Source organism: Acromyrmex echinatior, chromosome 15 (genome assembly GCF_024713525.1).
Source record: "Acromyrmex echinatior isolate Ae372 chromosome 15, ASM2471352v2, whole genome shotgun sequence".
NCBI classification, from domain to species: Eukaryota; Metazoa; Arthropoda; class Insecta; order Hymenoptera; family Formicidae; genus Acromyrmex; species Acromyrmex echinatior.
The window spans coordinates 605,737-629,650 of NC_141866.1; the positions used below are offsets into that span (position 1 = coordinate 605,737).

Consider the following 23,914-nt stretch of genomic DNA (forward strand, 5'->3'; position numbering starts at 1 on the left):
CGATAGGTGCGAGATCAGAATGTTGAGGATCCTATGTTCAATCCTGCTTTTTCTTTTTTTTCTTAATTTTTTTTTTAAATAAATAACGTTATTAATGCCAACATATTACTCCAAATATATTTTTATAAAATTATAGAAATTATATGTGTACTTTAGTGTGCTCAGAACTAGTTACACATTTCGAGCCAATTTCTGAGGTGCTGCCTATTTTTCCTTTACAACCGCTCAACAGTCGACGGCTGAACCGCTGGATCGCGTGCGGACATGCATCTCAGGAGCGTCACAGTATAAGAAACATGCTGCTATCATACCTTCCAACATGAAAATTATCATGACAACATTTTAGCATGAAAATTATTATAAAAATATTTTCCTTCTTACATAATTGTTACTTTCTTAATAATAGTGATTGAACATCATATTAATAAGTATATACATTTTATTAAATATTATGTACTTTTAAAATATTTACTTTATTATTTTTATACATTACATTGATACATTCGGTTTTCTTTCAAAGAGCTACTGACCACGCTTATGTGCCACAAAATGTAATATCTTTTAATATAGAATACTGATAATATCAATTTAAGACTAATAAGAGTCGATACAGAACGAGATGCGTAATTTTAAACTGGAATGATTCAACTTCAATAACTCCGTGATGTCTTCTTTATTCAACATGTGAATAAAGAAGGCATGTTGAATAAAGAAGACATCACAGAAGACTAAGGAAAGTAAAGGATTGATAATTTGCTAGAAGATACGGAGCATATTTCTTAGTGCAACGCTCCTGAAATACACATCCGCGCTCGATCCGGTGCAGCTCAGCCGTCGAGCATTGAGCGGCGGCGGCGGGGGGAAAGAAGGCGACCCAAAAGTGCCTCAAAAGTCGACCCAAAATTTAATGTATTCCAATAACTATAGGAAGAATACCGAATCACTTTAATAGATAAATAAAAAATTATTTGTATGTTGCATATAAAGGCACATATAAAGGCTTTTTGATTTGTTAATTATAAAATTATATTGACATCATCCTTATAATTATATTAATCATCCTTATAATTATATTAATCGCACTTTTGCGATTTGATTGATTATCAGAATTTTCTTTCGGATGATAATTATAAAAAAAAACATTTCACAGAAAGTACTGATCGACGTTACATTATTACAGAAACATAATTTTTTTTTGGATTTTTTCTAAAGGTAAATTAAAACGTTTAGAAATACACATATAATTTCAATAATTAAATAAAAATATATTTAGCCTGTAATATATGTTTGTTAACAATGTCTTCAATCACTTATTTAAAAAAAAAAAATTATGAAAAAAGAAAAAAGGAATTGATCATGAGATCTCTAACATTCAGATCTCGTATCTTACGCGTGAGACCACGCCGAGGTCTTGCAAATCTTTTCTATGAACGTGGTATATAAGGCTCATGGAAAATCATAGAAATATCCCGTAAATTCGTGTTTTGAAATTATTTTTGCTATTATACATAAATTGGAGGGATATAGGATTAGCATAATTTATTAAAACTTATATTTTATCTATAATGTTCCTTCTCCTCTTAATTATACACATTGAGCGGCCGAAATTTTCCAGAAAGCATTTTCGGTCGCTAGAAACAAGCGACCGTAGAGAGATGGGGGGGGGGAGGAGAGGAGAGGAGAGGAGAGGAGAGGAGAGAGAGAGAGAGAGAGAGAGAGAGAGAGAGAGAGAGAGAGAGAGAGAGACTCTGAAGGATAGACTCGCTGTTTCGTTCGACGAGCCCAGCTCGGCATGCGAAGTCTCACCGATTACAATCGGAGTTTCTATCCTTTTTTGTTTTTTCTCTGTCTCACTCTGTCGTACTTCTGTTTCAATAATTCGTTCTGCAATTCAAGAATGTGATTTCTATCGATTCTGGCATCATCATCGATACATCAAGAACGCATGATTCCTTCTCTAAACAACGATCTTGATATATATTTCTATATATACAAAAATATATTATTATGGCGTTCCCGGCTGATAATATATTGCTGATTTATTTACAATGGTTCAATCCATTTCTATAGTTGAATAGCAATACTACTTCGTTTGCGCGCGACCGATAGGAGGAATGGCGCTTCTTACTAAGACTCGACATCCGAGTCAAAAATGTGCTGTATACAATAATTTCAGACCTTGCATAAGTAGCTGGCGATTTACAGAAAACCTCAAAGAACAATACTATGCTTGCAGAAACGAGTTACGAGCTTTAGTATAAGAACAAAGTGTATTCGAAAATTTCATTTATATGCTACGTCTGTTACGAGATTGCCGCTTGTCGTTCCGACATCCGAGCAGAAAGAAAGCTCAACCGAAACACATCACGTTCCGAACCTTGATATGCATGTGTAAATAATTCAGTAAATAAAGTTTAAACATGTGTTGTATATATGTACACGCACACACACGCGCGCGCGCGCACACGCATACATACGCACACGCACACGCATACATACGCACACGCGTATGTATGTATGCTATTATATATGCATATATATATATATATATATATATATATATATATATATATACACATATATACACATACATACATATACATACATATATATATATATATGTATATGTTATTTTATATATATGCATCAATAATTTACTAAATAAAATGTATGTAAAAGACAGAACAGTATAATTAAAATAATTATCTTCATTTGTATTCATATGTAAATAATATGATATGTTTCTTGTTTAGGAAGAAATTATTTCAACAAAATTGAAATAAGTAATATCATATTTATTTTATTATTTTTCCTCTCAAAAGAAAAAACTTTGACCAGGGCACGTTTTGATTGATATGGGCCTGAGTAGGTCGATAATTCAGATCATTTCTATGGTTCAGCGACGCACTTTTCATGACAGCGCCGCTGTCGGAATATCGCGGAACTAAAATACTGCTCAGTTTCATGGCTTCACGTCAATTTCACTCGTAATATACAAACGAAATTTTTGGATGCACCTTTCTCTTAAACTAAAACTCCTACCGCGTTTCTAAAAGCATGGGATTGTTCGTTTAGGTTTTCTACAATACGCTAGCTACTTTTCATGAACGTGCAAGATCTGAAACTCTTATATGCAACACATATTGTGATGTGTTGACTACAGAAGCCGATAACAAAACTGTAAGTCTTTAATTTTTTTTCGTTTTTCGTATTCAAATGTAGCTGGCGCTTTGCGTTGTTGTCGATACTTTAATTGTGGAGAAGGATTTTTCAGTCCATAAACACAGTTATGAGAAAGGTGCTTTTAAAATTTAATGATAAAACAGGACACTCCAGCATCCCCTTAATGTATATACTGACACGTAACATTCATAAAAATCTATCCTCAAAGAAAAGTTAAGTTATCCGTCAAATACTAACTGTCTTTTTATAGGAGGGTATGAATTTCAAATCTTCTAGACCGCTTATAATATTATAGTAATAATTTTGACAGGATGTTAATTACAGTTATTTTAGTGGCATCTTTAAACTAATATTTAAATTCGCATGTGTAAAAATATCTTCTAGCGCAGTGCTGGGATTTACTTGCACATTTCGGCAGATTTTCAGTTTGGTTCCTGTCCTAACACATTACTAAAAATCATCTTTTATTAAAAATGAATGATTTTTTTGTAGGATAGTGGTTACGAAGAAATATCTATATTTAATAATAATAAAATACGTGCGTCATTATAATTTTTTATGTACACTGCAGTGCATTAAGTTGCTGGATCATAGTAGCGGGCCAACTTATCGACGTTCATTTTTTACTTAAATACTATCACTAACTTTACAGAAAAATTGCAAATGACAAAAATCGTTTATTTTCTTCTCATAGAACTCTAAGATTTTTTTCAGAATTTTTTATCAATTTTTTAGTATTGTATTTTCTTTTTTTTAATAAGTCGAGCCGCTATTATGACCCAGCAAATTAATGCACTGCACTGAATGCACAAACGACCTTGAGAGAGAGAGAGAGAGAGAGAGAGAGAGAGAGAGAGAGAGAGAACGGAAAAATAAAGAGCAACTGAGAGAGAAATTTAAATGGCAACTTACTTATTTCGCGCATGCGCACTCCATTTTGGCCAACACTAACACCAAAGGTGCTGTAATGTCCGCTAATAAAATAAACATGAACGTACTTCTACTTAGCTTTAAAAGATCGCGCCACACATACAATTTCCGGTGCACTCTGGTGAACATGACATTACGTTGACAACAAAAATTCGCTATAATAAATGGATATTGCCATGATTATGGAAATATATAACTAATTAATGTAACACAATATCTATAATAGTACAATAGTTATATTTCCTTTTATTTTCATTTTCTTTTTCTCAATTAACTAATTAATTAACAATCTAATTAACAACAAATGAAACAAGAAAAAAGGCTACGAGTTAATAAATGTATCCTTTAATGCATTGTATAATAATGCTAAAGACCGAAATATAATAATTTCCAAATATTGAACGTCAACCCAATGTTATTGCTCACAGATATATATATATATATATCCAATATATATATATATATATATATATATATATACAATACCCTTTTTCTATATAACAATACATTTCTATAATCTTTAAAGATCTAAGATAATAAATAATTACCAAGTAGTAATAAAATAATCAAATATATTCATTGAATCTTTTTTTCTTAGCGAGCCAACGTAGGCGACACAAAGGAATGTCGCGCGCTCTTATCTCTAAGGAGAGATAATTACCTCGATAATTACGAAGGAATTCTTAACATAAACACTGGCTAAGCACTGACTTATAGAAGCACCTTTCGAAAATCAAAATTTAAAATTTCTCAAACTTTATGGAAATGAATTTCACTTTTATTATTGCGACAACAATTGGACATTTATCACAATTATAATTATTCTTAGTATATATTATATATATCTCGTTTAACAAATATTTTATACACATAGTTTAACTCTAATGTTCTAACTTATTACAATAATCGAGAATTACATTCTCTCCCAACAGTGTCATAAAGGTTGATAAAGTTTCCCATAACGTCTACAAAGCATACCTGAAGTATTTATATATCAATACAGTCGATTTATATCTTATAAAATACCTTTGAGAAGGTATCAGGTAAGTGGAGTTATTATGAGCGATTATTGACCTAAATATTCATTGGACGTATTCAGCGGTCTAAATATTTGAATAACCGCACGTTGATATTGGTATTTTTCTAGATCATTCAATCAAACTTTCAGATCTGAAAAAATACATCAATAGCAGCGAACGCTCATTTAACTATTGAATCCGCTGAATGCGTTAAATATTGAAGCAACGTTTTTTTTTTAACAGAACTTTTTGATTTGGCCAATGCTTATTACGAGGATAACCTCAAGAAGCAGTGCATTTATGTAATAAAGCAAGAAATTACTGTCAAATGTCGCCTACTTTTATAACTTTGCAGTGAAGTATGAAACAGAGGTAGTCAAACGTTGTCACTATTAACATTTCATTGTGTATCTTATGTATTCATGTACGTACAATAATTGAATGCTGTTGATAATTTTTTAGGAGCTGAGAGAATTCTGCGTCCGGTTTGTCGTTATTCATATAAGAGCTGTGGTGAAAACAAAATTTCGCCAAGCTTGAAGACGAGAAATTGATGAATAGATTTATAAATGAAGCGAGCAAAGCTGGTTGCTTCAAACATTAATTCCGTTTATTTTCTTTAACAAGATAATGCAACTCAACGAGAAATGGATGGAAATTATCGGTATGTTTGTTGCTACATAAAAACTCATTATATATTTTATAGTTGCATATTCTGATGAAATATTTGGACAATTCTTTTTCTCGATGAGTCAATTGTCAATCGCTATTAGGTGTGCGTTCAGGAATTACGCTCAGAAAACTCTAGTTCACTTTTGCCATAATTTACGTAAAGTGAATTATAGCCTACAGTTATCTAAGAGTATTTTTTGATCGTACGATATTTTGTGTAAGTGATAAATGCACCTGATTGCGTTCAGTCGGTCAAACTATTTTGCGCATTCTAATTCATGCGAGAGATTCTTTTGTCAATTTCGAAGAGTGGAGATATTGTGAACTTGCAATGGTAACTGAGATTAACTTAGAATTTGCGAAAACAAATGAAAACAAAAACTCGCTGAGAGAAATCAATCTCGTGCTTGCAACAGTGCTGTTATCTGCATAACGAATTTATTAACGACCAAGTGTATGTGAATGATTGCGAGAATGTTTACAAATTTTTTCTATTTTTTAAAAAATCATTTTTATGATATAGCATATTGGTGTTTACCATTAGCGATCACGTTAACTTCTCACCAATTTTGTTCATCAGTTTGCAAGCTTTGTAAAATATTGATAAGCACATGCAAAATAAAAATTTCTAACTTTTCCTAACAATATTTTGCTTTGTTGTTATTTATCTTTACTTCTGATTATTCCTGCTTTAATTGTTAGATGATAGGGGCATCTTCAATATACAAGAGATCAATAATCGATTTTATATGATTCTTTAATATAGTTCTTATCTTTATTTTTTTGTTAGATTTAAATAAGAATTACAGCCGCTTGTTTTTTTTTCCTTAGGGTGATGTCTCATGCAGCAGATCGTGCGTAAGCGGATATTCGTATTGCCAATCACAGAATCATTCTCTTAGATCTGCTTGCGAAATTTGCGAACAAATCTAAGAAAATGATTTTGTAATTGACGATACGCGTATCCACTTACGCACGATCCGCTGCATGGGACATCACCCCTAGGGCGCGTTCACACTTTGAAAAGCAGGAAGCGGAAAAACAGTGGCCAATCAGAACGCGTGCGGTAGTAAATAGTATAAAAAGCCGAAATTGTAGACTACCAATTAGAGTTCTGATTGACTGTTGCATCTCCGCTTTCCGCTTTTCCGTCAAGATGTGAACGCGCCCTTACATGTAGCACGGCCAGTGACAAATTCATGTTACTACAAAATTGCATTAAAATTGCATTAAACAATTACTTTTTTAAGTTCATAAACAATGCAATTTTACGATAAATCTAACAATGGGTTGTTCCAATAATGCATTTAAATTGAGTCCATAGAAAATTGCATTTATATTGCATTAAGCAATAATTTTTTTAATTTCATAAATGTTGCAATTTTACGATAAATCTCACACTGCATGGTCAATAATGCATTTAAAGTGAATCCCTAGAAAATGGCATTAAAATTGCATTAATCAAACATTTTTTTAAAATTCTTAAAAGTTGCAATTTTACGATAAATCTAGTACTGCATTACACCAATAATGCATTTAAAGTTAATCCCTAGAAAATTGCATTTCAATTGCATTAAGCAATAATTTTTTTAATTTCATAAATGTTGCAATTTTACGATAAATCTCACACTGCATTGCATCAATAAGGCATTTAAAGTGAATCCCTAGAAAATCGCATTAAAATTACAATCAGCAAAAATTTTTTAAGAATACATATAAGTGTCTATTTTACGATTAATCTAACTCTGCATTGCACCAATAATGCATTTAAAGTAAATACCTACAAAATTGCATTAAAATTGCATTAAACAATTATATTTTTAAGTTCATAAATGTTGCAATTTTACGATAAATCTAACAATGCGTTGCTCCAATAATGCATTTAAATTGAATCCATAGAAAATTTCATTTATATTGCATTAATCAATAATTTTTTTTAATTTCTTAAATGTTGTAATTTTACTATAAATTTCATGGTCAATACTCGCTGCATGGTCAATAATGCATTTAAAGTGAATCCCTAGAAAATGGCATTAAAATTGCATTAATCAAAAATTTTTTTAAAATTCATAAAAGTTGCAATTTTACGATAAATCTAATTCTGCATTACCCCAATAATGCATTTAAAGTTAATCGATGGAAAAATGCATTAAAATTGTATTAACCAAAAATTTTTTTTAAATTCATAAAAGTTGTAATTTTATTATTAATCTAACTCAGCATTGCCCCAATAATGCATTTAAAGTGAATCGCTTGAAAATTGCATTAAAATTGCATTAAACAAAAATTTTTTTAAAATTCATAAATGTTGCAATTTTATGATTAATCTAACTCTGCATTGCAACAATAATGCATTTAAAGTGAATCGCTTGAAAATTACATTTAAATTGTATTAAACAAAAATTTTTTTAAAATTCTTAAAAGTAGCAATTTTATGAATCTAACATGCATTGCACCAATAATGCATTTAAAGTGAATCCCTAGAAAATTGCATTTAAATTGCATTAACCAAAAATTTTTTTTAAATTCATAAATGTTGCAATTTTATGATTAATCTAACTCTGCATTGCACCAATAATGCATTTAAAGTGAATCGCTTGAAAATTGCATTAAATTGCAATAAACAAAAATTTTTTTAATATTCATAAAAGTTATAATTTTCCGATAAAACTAACACTGCATTGCCAATAATGCATTTAAAGTGAATCCCTAGAAAATAGCATCAAATTGAATTTAAAAAAATTTTTTTTAAATTCATAAAAATCGCATAGTTTCGAATAATCTAACATAGCATTGCTCCATTAATGTGTCTGCAGTTAATCATTCCTATTTCAGCGTTAAAATATATGTTACGTGTGCCTTATCGTCGCGATAAAGACCTGTGGACCGCGGCCCGGAGGCGACGTCGGGGACCGGCGACGGCGGCGGGCATTGACTCCGTGCCTCATCTTCACCGTGACATTGACGCAACTTTCTGCCACATAATTTTCTGCTATGTAATGATTTCCCGAGACATCCTCGTCCTCCGCACCGCCATCCCCCTCGCCTATTGATATCACTCACTGTGACGTCATTTTCCATCTCCCCCTCCCCTGTGACGTCACCCTCTCACCTAGTGAAATCACTCCCTCCCCTCCCCGCGGATCCCCAGAGCCACCGGTACCCTCCTACCACTCACTCCCGCTCATAGGAATCTAGTTAGAACCCGCCTACTCTTACTACTAAACTCCATACATGACATCTATGTTGACAGCTTTCTTACCACTTAAGACCGCTTTCTGATATTTCTGTCCTAACGGACTATAGTTTTCATGCAGCTTTTCTTGCTCTTCGGATGTTTGAAGTAGGTATCGAATAAATGTTACAAGCGATTCATCATCGAAAATTTCTGCGATAGGAGCATGGTCATACATCGTGTATAAATCGCGCGGTTGTACTATTTTAAATACTTCGTTCAAAGTGGATGGTACGGTTTTCGATTGATTCAACATTGATTTCACAGGCGTGAAAGCCTGTATAAGATTGTCATGCAAAGCGTTACTAAATCATTTTCTTTTGATTTTTGGTTCTTCGTCTTCTCCAGAAAAGAATGTTTCAATCACAATAGGATCCTTGAAGGATTCAAGAGTATTTTCGATAATTTGTTTCACGATCGATAATAAGTTTGAAGTATCTCTCCAATGCAATATCCTCCATTTTACCAGTCTTCAAAGCGTACTTTTTGCGAATCGAATCGCTCGTTTTCGCAATCTCTTTAGCTATCTTCTCACGATTTTTGCTGTTGTCCATGTCAACATATCGAGATCAACTAATCATGGTACTGCTAAGTCATTAAGTCCTTTTCTATATCGATAACCGCACTGTCCTTGTCAATCACTAGAAATCCATACTTTTGCTGCCAACATTTATGACATAAATCGCAGAAATCCTCATAAGACATATCGATATTCACGTGATCGTTGTACACGAGTTTCAGACCATCCTGTTTGAACAGGATCAATAGATTTGCATTGTCGCGTACAAGATATTCAGTATTTTTGCGTACGTCTGACAGAGATAGAAGCAGTCGATGTTCGCGTGTCGTCCCATTGCAAAGTATACTCTCTAATCGCGTCCTGCTTGTCGCATGCCACGTCATCAAAGATAAAGATGAAATTCGGAAGCGTCTCGCTCGATGGAATGACTTCGCTGAAATTATTGGAGAATATAAAATAACCGATTTCCTTAACCAGTGCTAACAAACTTGCCAGGATATTTGTTGTAGCGATTTCGAGTATGCATATAAGTTCTCAAATGCAGACTTTCTAACAAGCTTATCAGCACGTTCGTCTTGCCGCAATTTGACGATCCGCAGACGATAGCGCGTATAGAGGCCGGTAGCATGTCGTCATGCATCGCGTCTCTTTATCAGTTTGCACTTCGCTGTCAACGTTCGTCACTTTGATCGCCTACGACTGGCGCACGAACCGCATATTTTCTCTTTCTACAAAATACTGAAAACGATATCGCAAGCGGGCCTATTTATAGAGCGAAATTGATCAGTAATGAAATGTTTCTCGTCGTGTCGAATGATCTGCACAGTTTCACCTCAAAAGAATTGGAATACATACCGAAAATTATACTGCTGTGAAAGTTTGAAAATTGCATAGATCTGTTGTGGGATTACCGGAACATATGCGAGCAGATTCGGAGGTACGACGATACGTCAGGCACGTCGGTGCCTGAAGCATTACAATTTACCGAGTCATATCGACAGTCCGGCGCCTCTAATAAAGAATTGCGACGAATGTCGTCGAGAGACTTGTTAAATCATATAATAAACGCTCTTCCTTTCGAATTACATATTCCCGGATATCAGTTTTGCAGTCCGAGAACGCGATTAGAAAAGCGATTGACTACAGGTGATCAAAGAATTAATTCATTGGATGTTGCATGTTGCGAGCACAACATATTATTCGCGGAGCAAAGATCTCACGAAATGACACACTGATAATATACTCATCGAGAATGTGCAGAAACGCATTACCGCGAGTGATTCGATTCTTGGAGAAAGAGTCGCAGCTACAGCAATTTGGACAGCTATAAAGGCCAAAACGAAAATTGGTATGGGTTTGAAACCGACAAACAAGAAGAAGAGCATGCGGATACTTCCGACAGCGAAACTCGGCGATGTCTGTTCTGCCACTGCTCTGCATTCTCGGTCATTGGTCGACGGCGCGGCGGGAGTCGCCAAGGCAGTAAACAATAACAAAACAGCGCAGCTGGAAGAACTGCAACATTATAATTGCGTCATGAAAGGCCGCGGCGTTTATCTCGCTCCCTACAAGCGCAGGCCAGATATCACGTGTAGAAAAACGTTGATGAATGCCGTTAAAAATGCCGAGGGGAGTAACCAATCTGCAACTGCAACAACTTTCAAACCGTATGTGCGTTCCGTATTTATCGGCATCTTTAAATCTTTATACATACTACATTATCGGTCGAAGAAGTACGGCAAAACAAGAACGATATCGAAAATCTGGTCGAGGGACCCGGTACGCATTGGACAATGTATGCGATAAGAGCGAATCGCATCATGTCTTTGATAGTTTCCACAATCTTCAGCTAAAGGAACTTGAACGATAGCAAACAGTATAATCGAGTCGCACGTCTCGTTACAGTCAGAACAATTGCGAGCAGTTTTGTCTACAGTTTCTACAAATCGTTGACAAACAATTTAAGGACAGACATTGCGCTGTTTAACTCAGTGCTAATTAAATGGTGTGTTTTGATTGGCTCGGTCTATGGCTGCCCACGCGCTGATTAGCTCTGTCGCCCACGCGATGACTGAAGAAGAATGGGGATGTCGGCAAGGATGAATATCGTAACACCAAGGAAAATCAAGACATTTTTTCGTTACGAGTGGAGGGGGAAGATGCGGATATGAATAGCGCACAGTTTTTTTGTTCTGTAGGTCATTTTTTGCTACAGCGGCTCAATGTCTTCGGCGTACTGATGCTTTAACGAAAGGGTTTTTTCTTATTATTTATGACGAGGATTTTTACGAATATTTTTGGGAGACTTACTTTCACTAAGGAGAAGGGGGGGGGGGAGTAAAACAGGAATGAACAACTTCGCACCGGCGCGACGCCGTAATCGATACGTTGATTCGAACATTATTTTAAAAGAAAAATTTTTTCTATATTTTGTTTTTAATGAACATTAAATCTGAAAACGCGCGAAAAGGTGACTAATGTAAAAGGGGAGGAGGTTAGGAATAAAAAATAGACGAAATTTGCATGATCAAAAACGTTATTTTAAAAGAAAAAAGTGATATTACATAAAATATTTGTTTTATGTTTTACTTTTTAAAAGATTAGACGATTGAACATGACGGCATATAGCATGAGAATTTATTTTTTTTATGTTTACAACGAAAAAAAAATTTATGAAATAATTATACGATCAATCGGTCATTGCGTTTACAATCAGAAGTAAACATACTAAGAAACTGGTTAAGATATAACCATTACATATAAAATATAAAAATACAGTATTGCCCGCAAGTTTAAAAAGTTTTCCTTGCAGCGTCGTATTCCAACGATACGTGATGGAGTTTCGGCGAAGTCATAAGAGGAATCTTGAGTCCAAGGGTGCCAAGTCATAGGCTATCGAAAATATGTTTCTGTACCGTATTCGTCGATGTAGAAGGCCCAGTGCTGGCCAGATAAATTGTGATCGTCTGTGTTAGCGACAATGGCAGTCGCCTCATCCACATCCTCGGCAGTCGATCGGCAGGATAGACCTTTGCATGTCGGACACTAAGTTGATGTAATGCATTTAAAACTTCCAGTGAAATCATTTCTCGTCGTCGGAGTGCAGGAAATGTTTGAGTAAATTCAAAATGTACCTTTTTTCCCGGCGTGTGCGATGTGGAACTCCCAAAAATGCTCGACGTTTGTGAGACGCTAGTATTAGTTTTATCTCTATCCATCGACGGAACGAATTTTGGAAGATCTTTTTTCTTCACGCTTGTCGCTCGTTCGTCTTCGCTTTGCTCCGACTTTTCTGTCACGATCTGTTTTTCCTTCACGTTTCGATGTTGCGAAATATATCGTGTTTCTGATTTTTAAATTGAATTGAAAAATTTCTACTGTTTTTTCACTCTCGACGTCGCTCTCGCTCCAATTTTCTGAGAAAAAACTATCGTAGCTCGAATTGCTGCTATTTCATATAGTTGGCCAACGTTTCAATTTGTAAGCGTTGCGTAAGGCGAAATGTGATTCAACGATGATTCGAAATCCGTGCAGCGCTGTCCACGTTCTTCGAAATCTGATAAATTTTTGAAAGCCGGAGAAATTCCTTTCAGATTATATATGTTTCTGGAGAGTAGATTATTCAAATAACGCGCCTTCTCTTGTCCTCTGCTAGATGTAGCGTGCGCGGCATGTAATGTCTCGCAGTTGTATCGTAAAGTATTTAGGATTGACGTTTCCGTCGAACCATTCGATTCCGTGAAAAACCAGTGAATTTCACGTAAGCCAGTTGTTTTTTCGTCTTACTCTCTTAGTTAAAATCACCAAGTGGATAAGGCGGTATCATAATCCAGTAATCCGGTGATCAGCGTATTAATCACAAGAACCGCGACTTCTTTCGCAATAATGTTTTAGATGGGAAGTTTTTGCGGGTGAAGCATAATTTAATAACGTCTCGATGTACGCGTGGTAAGCGTAAGCTGTTGTTTGGTGACGAGACGAGCTTTTGATTAAAATATACGTCGATTTGATTGAACATGGAATGCAATAAATGATTTACGGGTCCTACTCTTGGGGACGTCGATGTGCAGCCGATGTGTTCTCTCCGCGTTCGCTTTCTATGCGTATGCGAAGGCTCAACATGGTGTGAGTGAGATCCAGATAGTCTTCTCCATGTCCGAGTATGACGAATTCTATAGGCAAGCCCGCGAGCGAAATTACAGGTGTGTAATAAACCATTGCGAATTCTCAATGCTGGTTTGCATAAGAAACAGAGAGAAGAGATCGAATTCGCTCTTTATACACTCGCTTGAGTGGGTATGAAGAAAGGAAATACTTTTTCTCTAACCACGAATTCCTATCTCAATTAAGAAAATATCGGATATGTCGCGTTTCTTGACTCGATGGTTCCTAGCGGATAAGTTTTTGGTTTTTCTTCCTGTAGCGCAAATTTTCTTTTTTTTCTTTGTTACTTTTTTGCTCTTTTTCCCTGTGGTATTTCTTGATGATTTTCTTTTGATCGCCCGATGTCATTTACGTTGCACGATACGTCTATCTCGACCATCGATTGGAAACTGAAACGTCGCGGATTTCGCGGATACTTTATATCCTGATCCCCTCATCAGGAACTTATTTTTTTGTGACTTTTCTCTTCAGATCCCCCTTGATTATCTCTCAATTCCGCGAGTCGACTTTTGACTGCTTCGTTTAACGGTTTATTATTTTCAACATCTTCTGTTACGTCAATTCCCGCACGTAAAGCTTCTTTACTGATAGTACATGCACCTTTATTTAGATAAAGTAGTATTTTTCTAAATAACCCGCCGAGAAAGCGGGTTTCTATGTCCGCACTGGTAGGACGAGCCGACAAAACACATGGAATTCCAATTCGGCTACCGCTGTCCCAAACATCAAAATACTCTTCAAATATTCCATCGCTAGTTCCTAACTAAAGACTGTCATTAGCGTCACACTCGCGTACACGGAAGAAAGAAGGTTATTGCTTACGTTTAAAGTTCAGCGTCACTGTCAGCGTTCCGAATTCGAATTTTTTTTTTTCAAGATGATCTCTATCTATTTCGATCGTTCTAAAATTCGTCGTGGGATATAATTTGGTTTCACCAAATTTACATCACATGCGTAATTATGATTGCGTATCTCGACCAGAACTATCCTCAGAAGAAGAGTATGTACATCGCCTGTTATATAAGGCTCACAAATATCGTAATCAACGAACATTTTATTAGGGATACCGCGCCACAAATTATAGGGTTCGCTACTTCAATAACCGTCTGCAAGTCGTTTTCTCGTCTCCTTATTAAATCCGTGAGTAAGAAAAGTTTTCTCTTCTGTTTCATTGGAATTAGGTTTACATATCGCGAGCTTGAAATAAAATTACTGTTTATTAGAAATTGCTGCTGAGAAACCTAGCATTCGTAGAAGATTATCAGAAAAGTTTATATAATGTATTAGGTGTTGGAATTAATTCGTAGCGTTTTTTAATGAAAGAATGTTATTTATTTCACATGAGCATTAAAAAATACATTAATGAAAGTACTTCCCATCACTTGTAAAACGCTACGAATTAATTCCAACACCTAATATTATATTATAGTGTATTTATATGATATATATATTTGCATTTCTCATCACAGTTAGTACTTATCAAGACTATGCCACTAGACGTTTTTTGCTGTTCGAAATAAAAATGCGATTCGGCTTTTTACGCGATATTAATCGCATCAATAAGCTCATGGATATCATTGTAAATTCCATTTGGAAATGCAACTTCTTTTGCCGTAAACGCACCATTCGTCCCCTCATCGGGTTTAACATCAACGAATCTGATCGTATTTTCGTTATGACATGTAAAAAAGTATAAGAAAATTGAATCTTGTTTATCGCAACCTCCCGTTGTCCATGTAATACTATAGAGTGAGGTAATTCCGTGATAAAGGACGATGTTGTATTATCCGGAAAATGACGCATACTGCTATTGCTCGGAAGTACTAGAAGAAATTATTCCTCCATCGCGAAGAGAAATTAAACTCGATGCCGGAATCCAAGTAGCAAACTGGGATAACCGCACCAACTAACAAGCACTTACTTATTAGCCCCTCGTCCCCTACTCTTTATCACGCGATCGATAAACTGTTCTTCCTCTAAGTTTTTCTCAACTCGAGTTAATTCTTGTTCATAAAAAATACCGTTTATCACTTCGTCTGCTAAATCTCGGAATTCGTACACGTAAGGGTTTCGCCAATCGAGAACATGGTAAATTTGAAATATCTCCTTGCTTCACTTAGCTTCGTATCTATTCTCAAAGGCGTCTTTTGCTTTACTGATATGAACGAGATCTTCGACGCGATATTTAATCTTTCGCACACGTTTCGTTTTTCCGACAACGAGTTATATTTTCACGAGCATTTTCTATCGCAGATTGCATTCTCGTGGACGAGTGACGCGTGTGATTGTAAGCGCGTACAATATCCTGAAGAACATCGATGTAGCGTCGCAAATTTTTATGCGTGAAGTAACGCCACATTCGCTCTTTTAATGTTGAAGCGCTCGACGATGACGGTTTTGAACGACATCTGGATGCGCGTTACCCGAAAACGAATGTCGTTTTCTTCAAGAAATTTTTGCATTGATTGCGCGACAAATTCTTTGCCCTTGTCCGTTTGCAAGTATACGAGTACTTGTCCTTCGCTTTTTGCTAGTACGCGTTGCAAAGCTTTTATCATGCAATTACTCGTTTTGTCGCGTAATGGTTCTATCCAGACGTATTTATTTAGTACATCGATAATCAACAGATAGGAATAACCATCATTGTAACTTTCTAGATTTCGGAGTTTCAATCAAATCTGCCTCCCACACATCGTTAATGTTTGTCACATTGTAACAACCGTGAAAATTTTTTACACAATGGTCGATGTAACGCGTCTTGCGATTTGAGCCAGCGCATGACTTCTCCCCATGAGAAATTCGGTTTTAACAGCACGAGTTAGATTATCCACCGCCGAATAGCCTGCATGCGACGGGTTGTAGTATAATTTTTCAAACATCATCGTTATCTTAGTTTTTTCCAAATGAGTTTTTCCAAACCGATTTTTTTCCGTTTGTAAAGATGCGAGGGTATCAATTTTTCATGTATGAGAAAAATCAGTGAACTTTCCTCGTCTATTTCTTGTTCGTAATTTTTACTCTTTCCTCGCGCTTTCAATACAATCGATGAGAAATTCGTGCTTTCATTATAAAAAGAACTCGCCCGAAGTCGAAGTTTTACGCTGTTTACACTAACACTGTAGACAATAATCTTTTATTTCTCACCAGCATAGAAGGTATGTTCAATGCACGGAATAATAGCGCAAACTGATTTCTACCCATTTTATAATACTTTCACAGTTTTTCTCTCGCATATCGCGACGTTTATCAAGTCACTGATATTCAAATCTTTCACGACGTTATCTATAATCACGATTCCATACTCGTTCCTAACTAATTCTATCAGGCACAGCTTTTCGAAACAAAAATTTCATCAGTAAGTGCGTATGCTTACGATAAGATTTCGGTACGCTTTCCACTATTCCTTCAATGCTTTTCATCGCGTGTTTATTCCTCGCATCATTATGCTCGCTCGAAATTTCGAAATTTTTCGTAATAATACCGGTGTTACCGATGGAATGTGCTGGTGGTATATCAGTTGTTTGCGTGAGATCGTGAAAAATGTCATCGTTCGTTGTCTCTGTTAACGGAGGCATCTCGTGTAGTGTTGACTTTTGCATTTTCGTTTTCATTGCGTGCGTCTTTCTATCTTCGCGTTTCTTAGATAAATCGCAGGTATCGATATAATGCCTCTCTGTATATTTTCCATCTCTCACTTTCGTCGCGCGATCAATCAAAATTAAGAATACGACTCATCTCCGCATCGAATCGTGTTAGATCAGTTCCGGGGATTTGCGTTGTATTATTAGTGCTCGCTGTGCTATCCGAATTTTGCGTTACTGCGATTTCTTTTGACTCTCCGCCAGCGAATGATGTCGGATTCTGACATAGCTGATGCATTGCATTCTCTCGAGATTTTCTGTCGAAATTAAAACCATTTTTTGGACCCTCTCCATAATGTTTTATTCTCGTCATTTCTATCTTTGACAATTAGTGATAATAAGATCCTATAATATAAGGTCCTATAATATATTAGCGATAATATAGGTCCTGTAATATAAGGTAAAAATCCGCCTCTCTGCACCAACAGCTTTTTTTTATCCTTTCAATTACCACGTTTTGCAACGATGCGACGCAGAGCGGTTTTGTATTTGGTTAACTGATTTTTTTCACGACGTTCGAGCGAGACGTTACCTTTGAGTGTATTAAAAACACATTCGCAGATACAACAGATTAGTTTTTCGTCAGCGCTGCGTAAGAAGGTTGTGCGTTGATTTTTGTTCAAATGATAGAACGCCGCGAGGAGACAGGCGTTTCTCTTATTGATCGAATGTGAGGTAATTTTCGTCGCACTGTGCGATTTCTTGTCACCCATCTTTATCGCGAGAAAAATCTACGACTGACACGTACAATTATCTGTATTCGCTTTTTATACGAAATCCGCTAGAAAATGATCTATGCGGCACGTAGACATAATAAATTGTATCCTCGGGAAAAATACACATTCGAAATCGATACTCGTCCGGGATTGATTGTTTCAGATCGAGCAGCAAATAGCCGTGAGGCTTCGTCGTAACGTCGTAGTATGCCTCTTCTAGAAATTTCGGATTGTCGGGATAGACTTGACGCGCTAAATGACGAATTTGAGCGCGATCACGTGGATTTTTGAAAACGACGATGTAATTCGCGTTGAGCGATATATCACAGTATTGATCACGGTCCTGATGGAAGAGATTCTGCGATATAAGAATAACACTGAGATTCTTATGATGACTGCCTTTGGTGAAAAGATCCACGATCGCATCAGACAACGACGATTCTCTCATAAGATCGTCGATTATCACTAATTTCGGAGAAAGCGGATCGTTCGAGTAATCTTCCGGACGGGATAAACTTTCGCAAAATTATATTCTTCTTCTTCTTGCTTTAGTATTGCCTCATCCCCAACTTTATTCTTCGAGCTCTTTTTCATGAGTGTCGTAATTGTCAATAAGCTTTTTGCCATTCCATATAATAGAACAAAACTCTCTCGAAACGTACGCCGGACATGAAAGATATCGGAAAAAAGGCTTTGCAAAAATCGTTTTTCCGCATCCAGTCGGACCGCGATCGATGTCCATGGATGTTACCAGCATGTTACGTCCATTTGAAATGAGCTACTCTATTACCGTGCAAGACTTCAAAAGCAAATAAAAAAAAATGGCGCTTAATAATATTTTCAAGAATATACAAAGGAAAAAATTTAAGGAGAGGGGGATAAACTGATCAACGCAGCGGAGGCCTACTACGCACTCGCGTCAGCATATCCCCAGCGTAGACTAGCCGACGAGAGCGGCGATCTTTCAAGCTGATTCTTGCCGCGATGCGACGCATATAAGCTTATCCACAACAAAGTCAGCGTACAACAATTTCTTTGGGACGTGGCATCGCCGCTAACGAGCTTATACGCGATGCCGCGTGAAAAGCTTATGATAGAGAGAAAAAGGTGTAAAAAAATTTTCTTGTAATTTAAATATAAAACATTTTATTTTTTATATTTGATATTTATTTTTTACATAAAGTGTGAAAAAATGGAAAATAAGTTTTCGTATTTAATCGATTTTTTCAAATGTTTCAAGTACAATTTCATATAGTGAATATATTTTACATTATTCACATTATTAAAGTTCAATAAAATTTTTAGTACTAAAAGATTTAACAATAATATTCATATTTTATTTTACAAAATCATGTATTACAATTTTACATTTTAATAACCTAAATGTATATCTAATCGGCGGAAAACTCGATGACCTATATTAAAATGTTCCTATATTAAAATAAGAGAGAAAGCAAGAGGAAGGTTATTCATCTATGAAGCCGTAAGGAAAAGAATAACGATTATTGATAAATCTACTAATACAGGCGCATGACTTTATCTTATTTCGCTTTACAATTTCATGAAACGCAGTGCGTCGAATTACAGTAAAACGCAAATTTATCGTCGATCTCTCCGTTTCTTCTTTTGTTTCTCGCCTTTCTCTCTCATTTTCTACTAATCTCTAATTTCTTAATATTAATAAAGTTTAAAATTAAGAAATTTTTATAATCAAAAGATTTATAATTAAAAGATGACTTAACGTATAACGGAAGTTGCGTATGACTGATGGGATTCCATTCCTAGAGCATATGGTTTAACGAAGATACATAAACAAAATTATCCTCTGAGAATCATTGTTTTATCTTTAAATAGCCCATTATGTAATCTATCATTGTTTCTGCATAACATCATTACAGATTCTATACCAGAAACTCCTAGTTTTATAAAAAATAGCTTTGACTTAATTAATAAACTTAAAGATGTTAAACCAGATTCTATGTTGGTTTCTTTGGATGTGATATCTCTATTTACTAATATACCTACAGATTTGGCATCTGATAGTGTGGTTGGAAGGTGGGATGCTATATCCAAGAAAACTAAAATTTCTTTGGACGAATTTTTGATTGCCTTTCGGATGGTTTCAAATCCTACGATTTTTATCTTTAATAAAAAAATATACAAGCAAATATTTGGGACCTCCATGAATTCACCCTTGTCACCTATTGTTGCAAATATGGTTATGCAGACTTTGAAAAAATGGTTATCGGAATGCTGCCTTGTCGACTGCTATTTTATTATCGATACATTGATGATATTATCTTAGCTGTTCCGTCTGAGAGTGTTGGTGATATTTTGGATATTTTTACTTCGTTGCACACTAGATTGCAGTTCACTATGGAGATTGGCCTTGATGGAAAAATAAGTTTTTTAGATACGATGTTGATTATTGAAGAACGGATCTTATTTTTGATATATACCGTAAAGCAACCTTTTCCGATAGATTTCTTAATTTCCATTCAACCATCCACTTTGTCATAAAAGAGGTGTAATTTATGGCGTTGTGGATAAGATTTTTTGTTTGTGTCATCTGAAATTCCAACGAAATAATTTGACGCTATTAAGATTTTTTACAGAATGGGTATCCGTTACGTTTCATTTTTTCAACTATTCATAATATAATTAAATATCACATTAACAAGATTAATAATTTGAATAAGAATAAGGATGACACTGAGAGATTTTTTACGATTCCATATGTCAATACGATATCCGAAAGATTTATACCTATTATTAACATGTTTAATTATTATTATTGTAAATTCGCTTTTATCATTCTTAACACATTAAGAAGTTTCATAAAGAGAGGAAAGGATGATTTGAACACGTTCAGAATCAAAATGTAGTCTACAGAATATCTTGCGAGGATTGTGATGTCAGTTATGTTGGCCAGTCTCAAAACAATCCATAGATCTGATCACTCCCCCTGTCATCGATTCCGTTATCTAGGAGATCCTTAATTATTCCCCTCCTCCTCTCGAAGAGCGATTCCCTCCCCTTTCTCCTTTAAATCCCCTCCTTTAGCTCCTATCTCCTCCATATCAGGCAGACTCCGTACCGATCGACTGAGATAGGCTCTTTAGACTGTATTCCTTTCCCTTCAATGAAGGAGATAGATTAGTGAGTATTTATATTCCAGGAAATTCCACCCCTTATACCGTTCTGTATAAGCACTTCATTCTAATGTGCTCCTGCACCTCCTTTCTCGCCTCCAATTTCCAATAACCCTATTTTCCTCTTTTCCTATTAATCTTCTTCTTACACACTCACGTAGGCAAATCAATAAGTATCTGTGTTTCAAGACAGGCGACGTTGCTGATGCAAATTGGCATTATTATCATACTACCATCTTTCGACGCCATACAAAATTTTAGAGTGATTCATTCAATATTTTACATGATAACTTGAGAATGAAAAAGCTGTCGGCCCGATGGGTGCCGCAATTGCTCACAATGTACGGGCTCACGCCTCTGCAGTCGCCACAGCCAAATTGGTCGAATTACGCTACGAATTGTTGCCGCATCCACCATACTCTCCGGATTTAGCCCCCTGTGTGACTTCTTCTTGTTTCCAAACTTGAAAAAAATGGCTCGGTGGAAAGAAATTCACGTCGAATGAGGAGGTCATCGCTGAAACAGAGGCCTATTTTGCAAAGTTCAACAAATCGTATTTTTCTAAGGGGTTAAAAAAATGGCAGAAGCGTTGAGAAAAGTATATCCTCCTAAAAGGGGATTATTACGTTGAAAAATAAAAGAAAATTTTGTGAAAAGCTTGCGTCTTCATTACTAACACGGGTACTTATTGATTTCTCGTATAGTTACAAATTTTTCTGTATTTAAATCTAGGTCCGTACTTATGTAAATCGCGACGCACACACATTTACATCTCTACAAATTTCATTAGACTAAACGGACCATTGTAATTGATTTTAAAAACAAACTTGACTGTAAAAAAACTTAATAATGATATGTTTTATATACAACACACACACACACACATACCACACACACACACCACACACACACATCACACACACACACACACCACATACACACACCACACACACACGTAAGTTTTATATGAAACTTAATATATTTTTTTCTTTTTTTTAATAAATATAAGTTTATATTTAATACGCATGCATAAATGAAGATCCTGTCAGTTTACATTTATTTTAAATCATCACTTGTATTCCGTTCCCTCTAATACTTGAGGTCGCACAAGGTCCCGGGTCAAAAAGATTAAGTTCCTTGACCCAAAAAGTAAAACCGACGTTCGCACTGTCCATCGGAATAGATGTCATAGCGTCCTTTTACGTTGACTCACATTCCAGAAAAAGTGCGACGACTTACAGTTGTTCGCCTCTGTGCATACACCTGTGAGATTGAGTCTAACCGTTCCATACCCTTTCCATTCTCCCTCACTGTCTCCTTGATCAAATTCTCAAGGATTTAGTAGCAGCAATATATATATGAATTTTTTTTTTATACAATAATATTAGTAATTTATTGTAATTTTTACTCTTATCGCATGGATTTAATTTGAAAGTATAATCTGATTATGCTATAATTTTCTAATTAATTTTTAATATATTGTAATTACATATTGTCGTATTTTAAATTGTTGATATCGCAGTAAAATGTAAATTTGTTTTGTCAGTCCAAAACATCTAAATAAGATCATCGGATTAAAAAATGAGATTATGTGACGTATAATATATGAAAGTAATGTACTTCAGTATTATACGTAGAATACCTATGTATGATATGTTCCCAACCCTGCATCAATACAAGATGTACCATTGTGCATAACGGCGATAACAATACTAGAAACAATTAATCAAATTTTGGCCTCTATGCATTTTTCTATGTATAATAGCGCTGATACATTGGAATAATCAATCACAATTCACTCTCCTATTGCGTATCCTCGGGAAGATACATCTTGTATCGTTACATCATGGCGATAAAAAAAAAGTAGAGTCAGGGATTCAGCACAATAAAAGGAACAGGGAACAGAGAATAAGAATTTCAACCTATTAGAAATCATGTATTGTGGAATACACAGTTTCTAATAGGTTGAAATTCTTATTCTCTGTTCTGTTTCTTTTGTTGTGCTAAGTCTCTCAAGTATGCTAATTCTGGAACGGTTTACGACGTGATCAATGCTAGTCGACGGTTTAGTGCGACCAGTAGCTACACATTTAAGTATGAGTTATATACACAGACTTCTATATATACTATTAGACTGCTACTTTTAACTTTTTAGAACTTATGTGAAATGAACTCCGAAATTATATGGTAGTTCTGCGCATGCATCACGAATATACTCAAAGAAATGCAGTATTGGCCGCATGCAAATTTTTGCATAACGCACAGTGCATAAACGAATCAACTAATCAGAATCTTTCCTTCCCTCTCTCTTCCTCATTTGTTACGTCCCGGGAAGATTCGGCTGGTTTTGAGCTAACCCGAGACTCTAGGTTTAAAAATTGTTTCGCGGTTCGCGCCTCGAGAAAGATCTCGGCCATATTTGTCCGACCAATTGATTGGCTCGGAAAACCGGGCACTAGGTATGCCGATTATGTTAGATTCCGGATCGCTCCACGGCTGCTCTCCCGTTCTCCCTAGATACGCGACGAATCTTTCGAGGATTTCAGGACACTCAGAGTAATTCGCGAGGGCATGCAAAGTGATTGCTAATACTGAGCACATGTTACAAAATTCAAAGCGTTCAGGACGACCTAAGTGGATATGCCGCAAGACCTCTTGATAATTTCTCTTTTCGATTTTTGA

General features: G+C 35.6%; 1 protein-coding gene and 1 long non-coding RNA gene across 2 annotated transcripts; one reads left to right on the forward strand and one right to left on the reverse strand.

Moving 5' to 3' along the window:
• Window positions 1–5,167: 5,167 nt before the first annotated feature.
• Window positions 5,168–6,451, forward strand: LOC147907185 (uncharacterized). The gene is made up of 2 exons (XR_015547607.1): window positions 5,168–5,504; window positions 5,595–6,451. It is a non-coding gene; the product is annotated as an uncharacterized LOC147907185 (long non-coding RNA).
• Window positions 6,452–18,114: 11,663 nt separating this feature from the next.
• LOC147907186 (uncharacterized) lies at window positions 18,115–18,603 on the reverse strand (the record flags this gene model as incomplete). Its single annotated transcript, XM_087414080.1, has 1 exon — window positions 18,115–18,603. A coding segment is annotated over one exon (489 nt), but the record flags the coding sequence as incomplete, so codon positions are not given.
• Window positions 18,604–23,914: the final 5,311 nt, after the last annotated feature.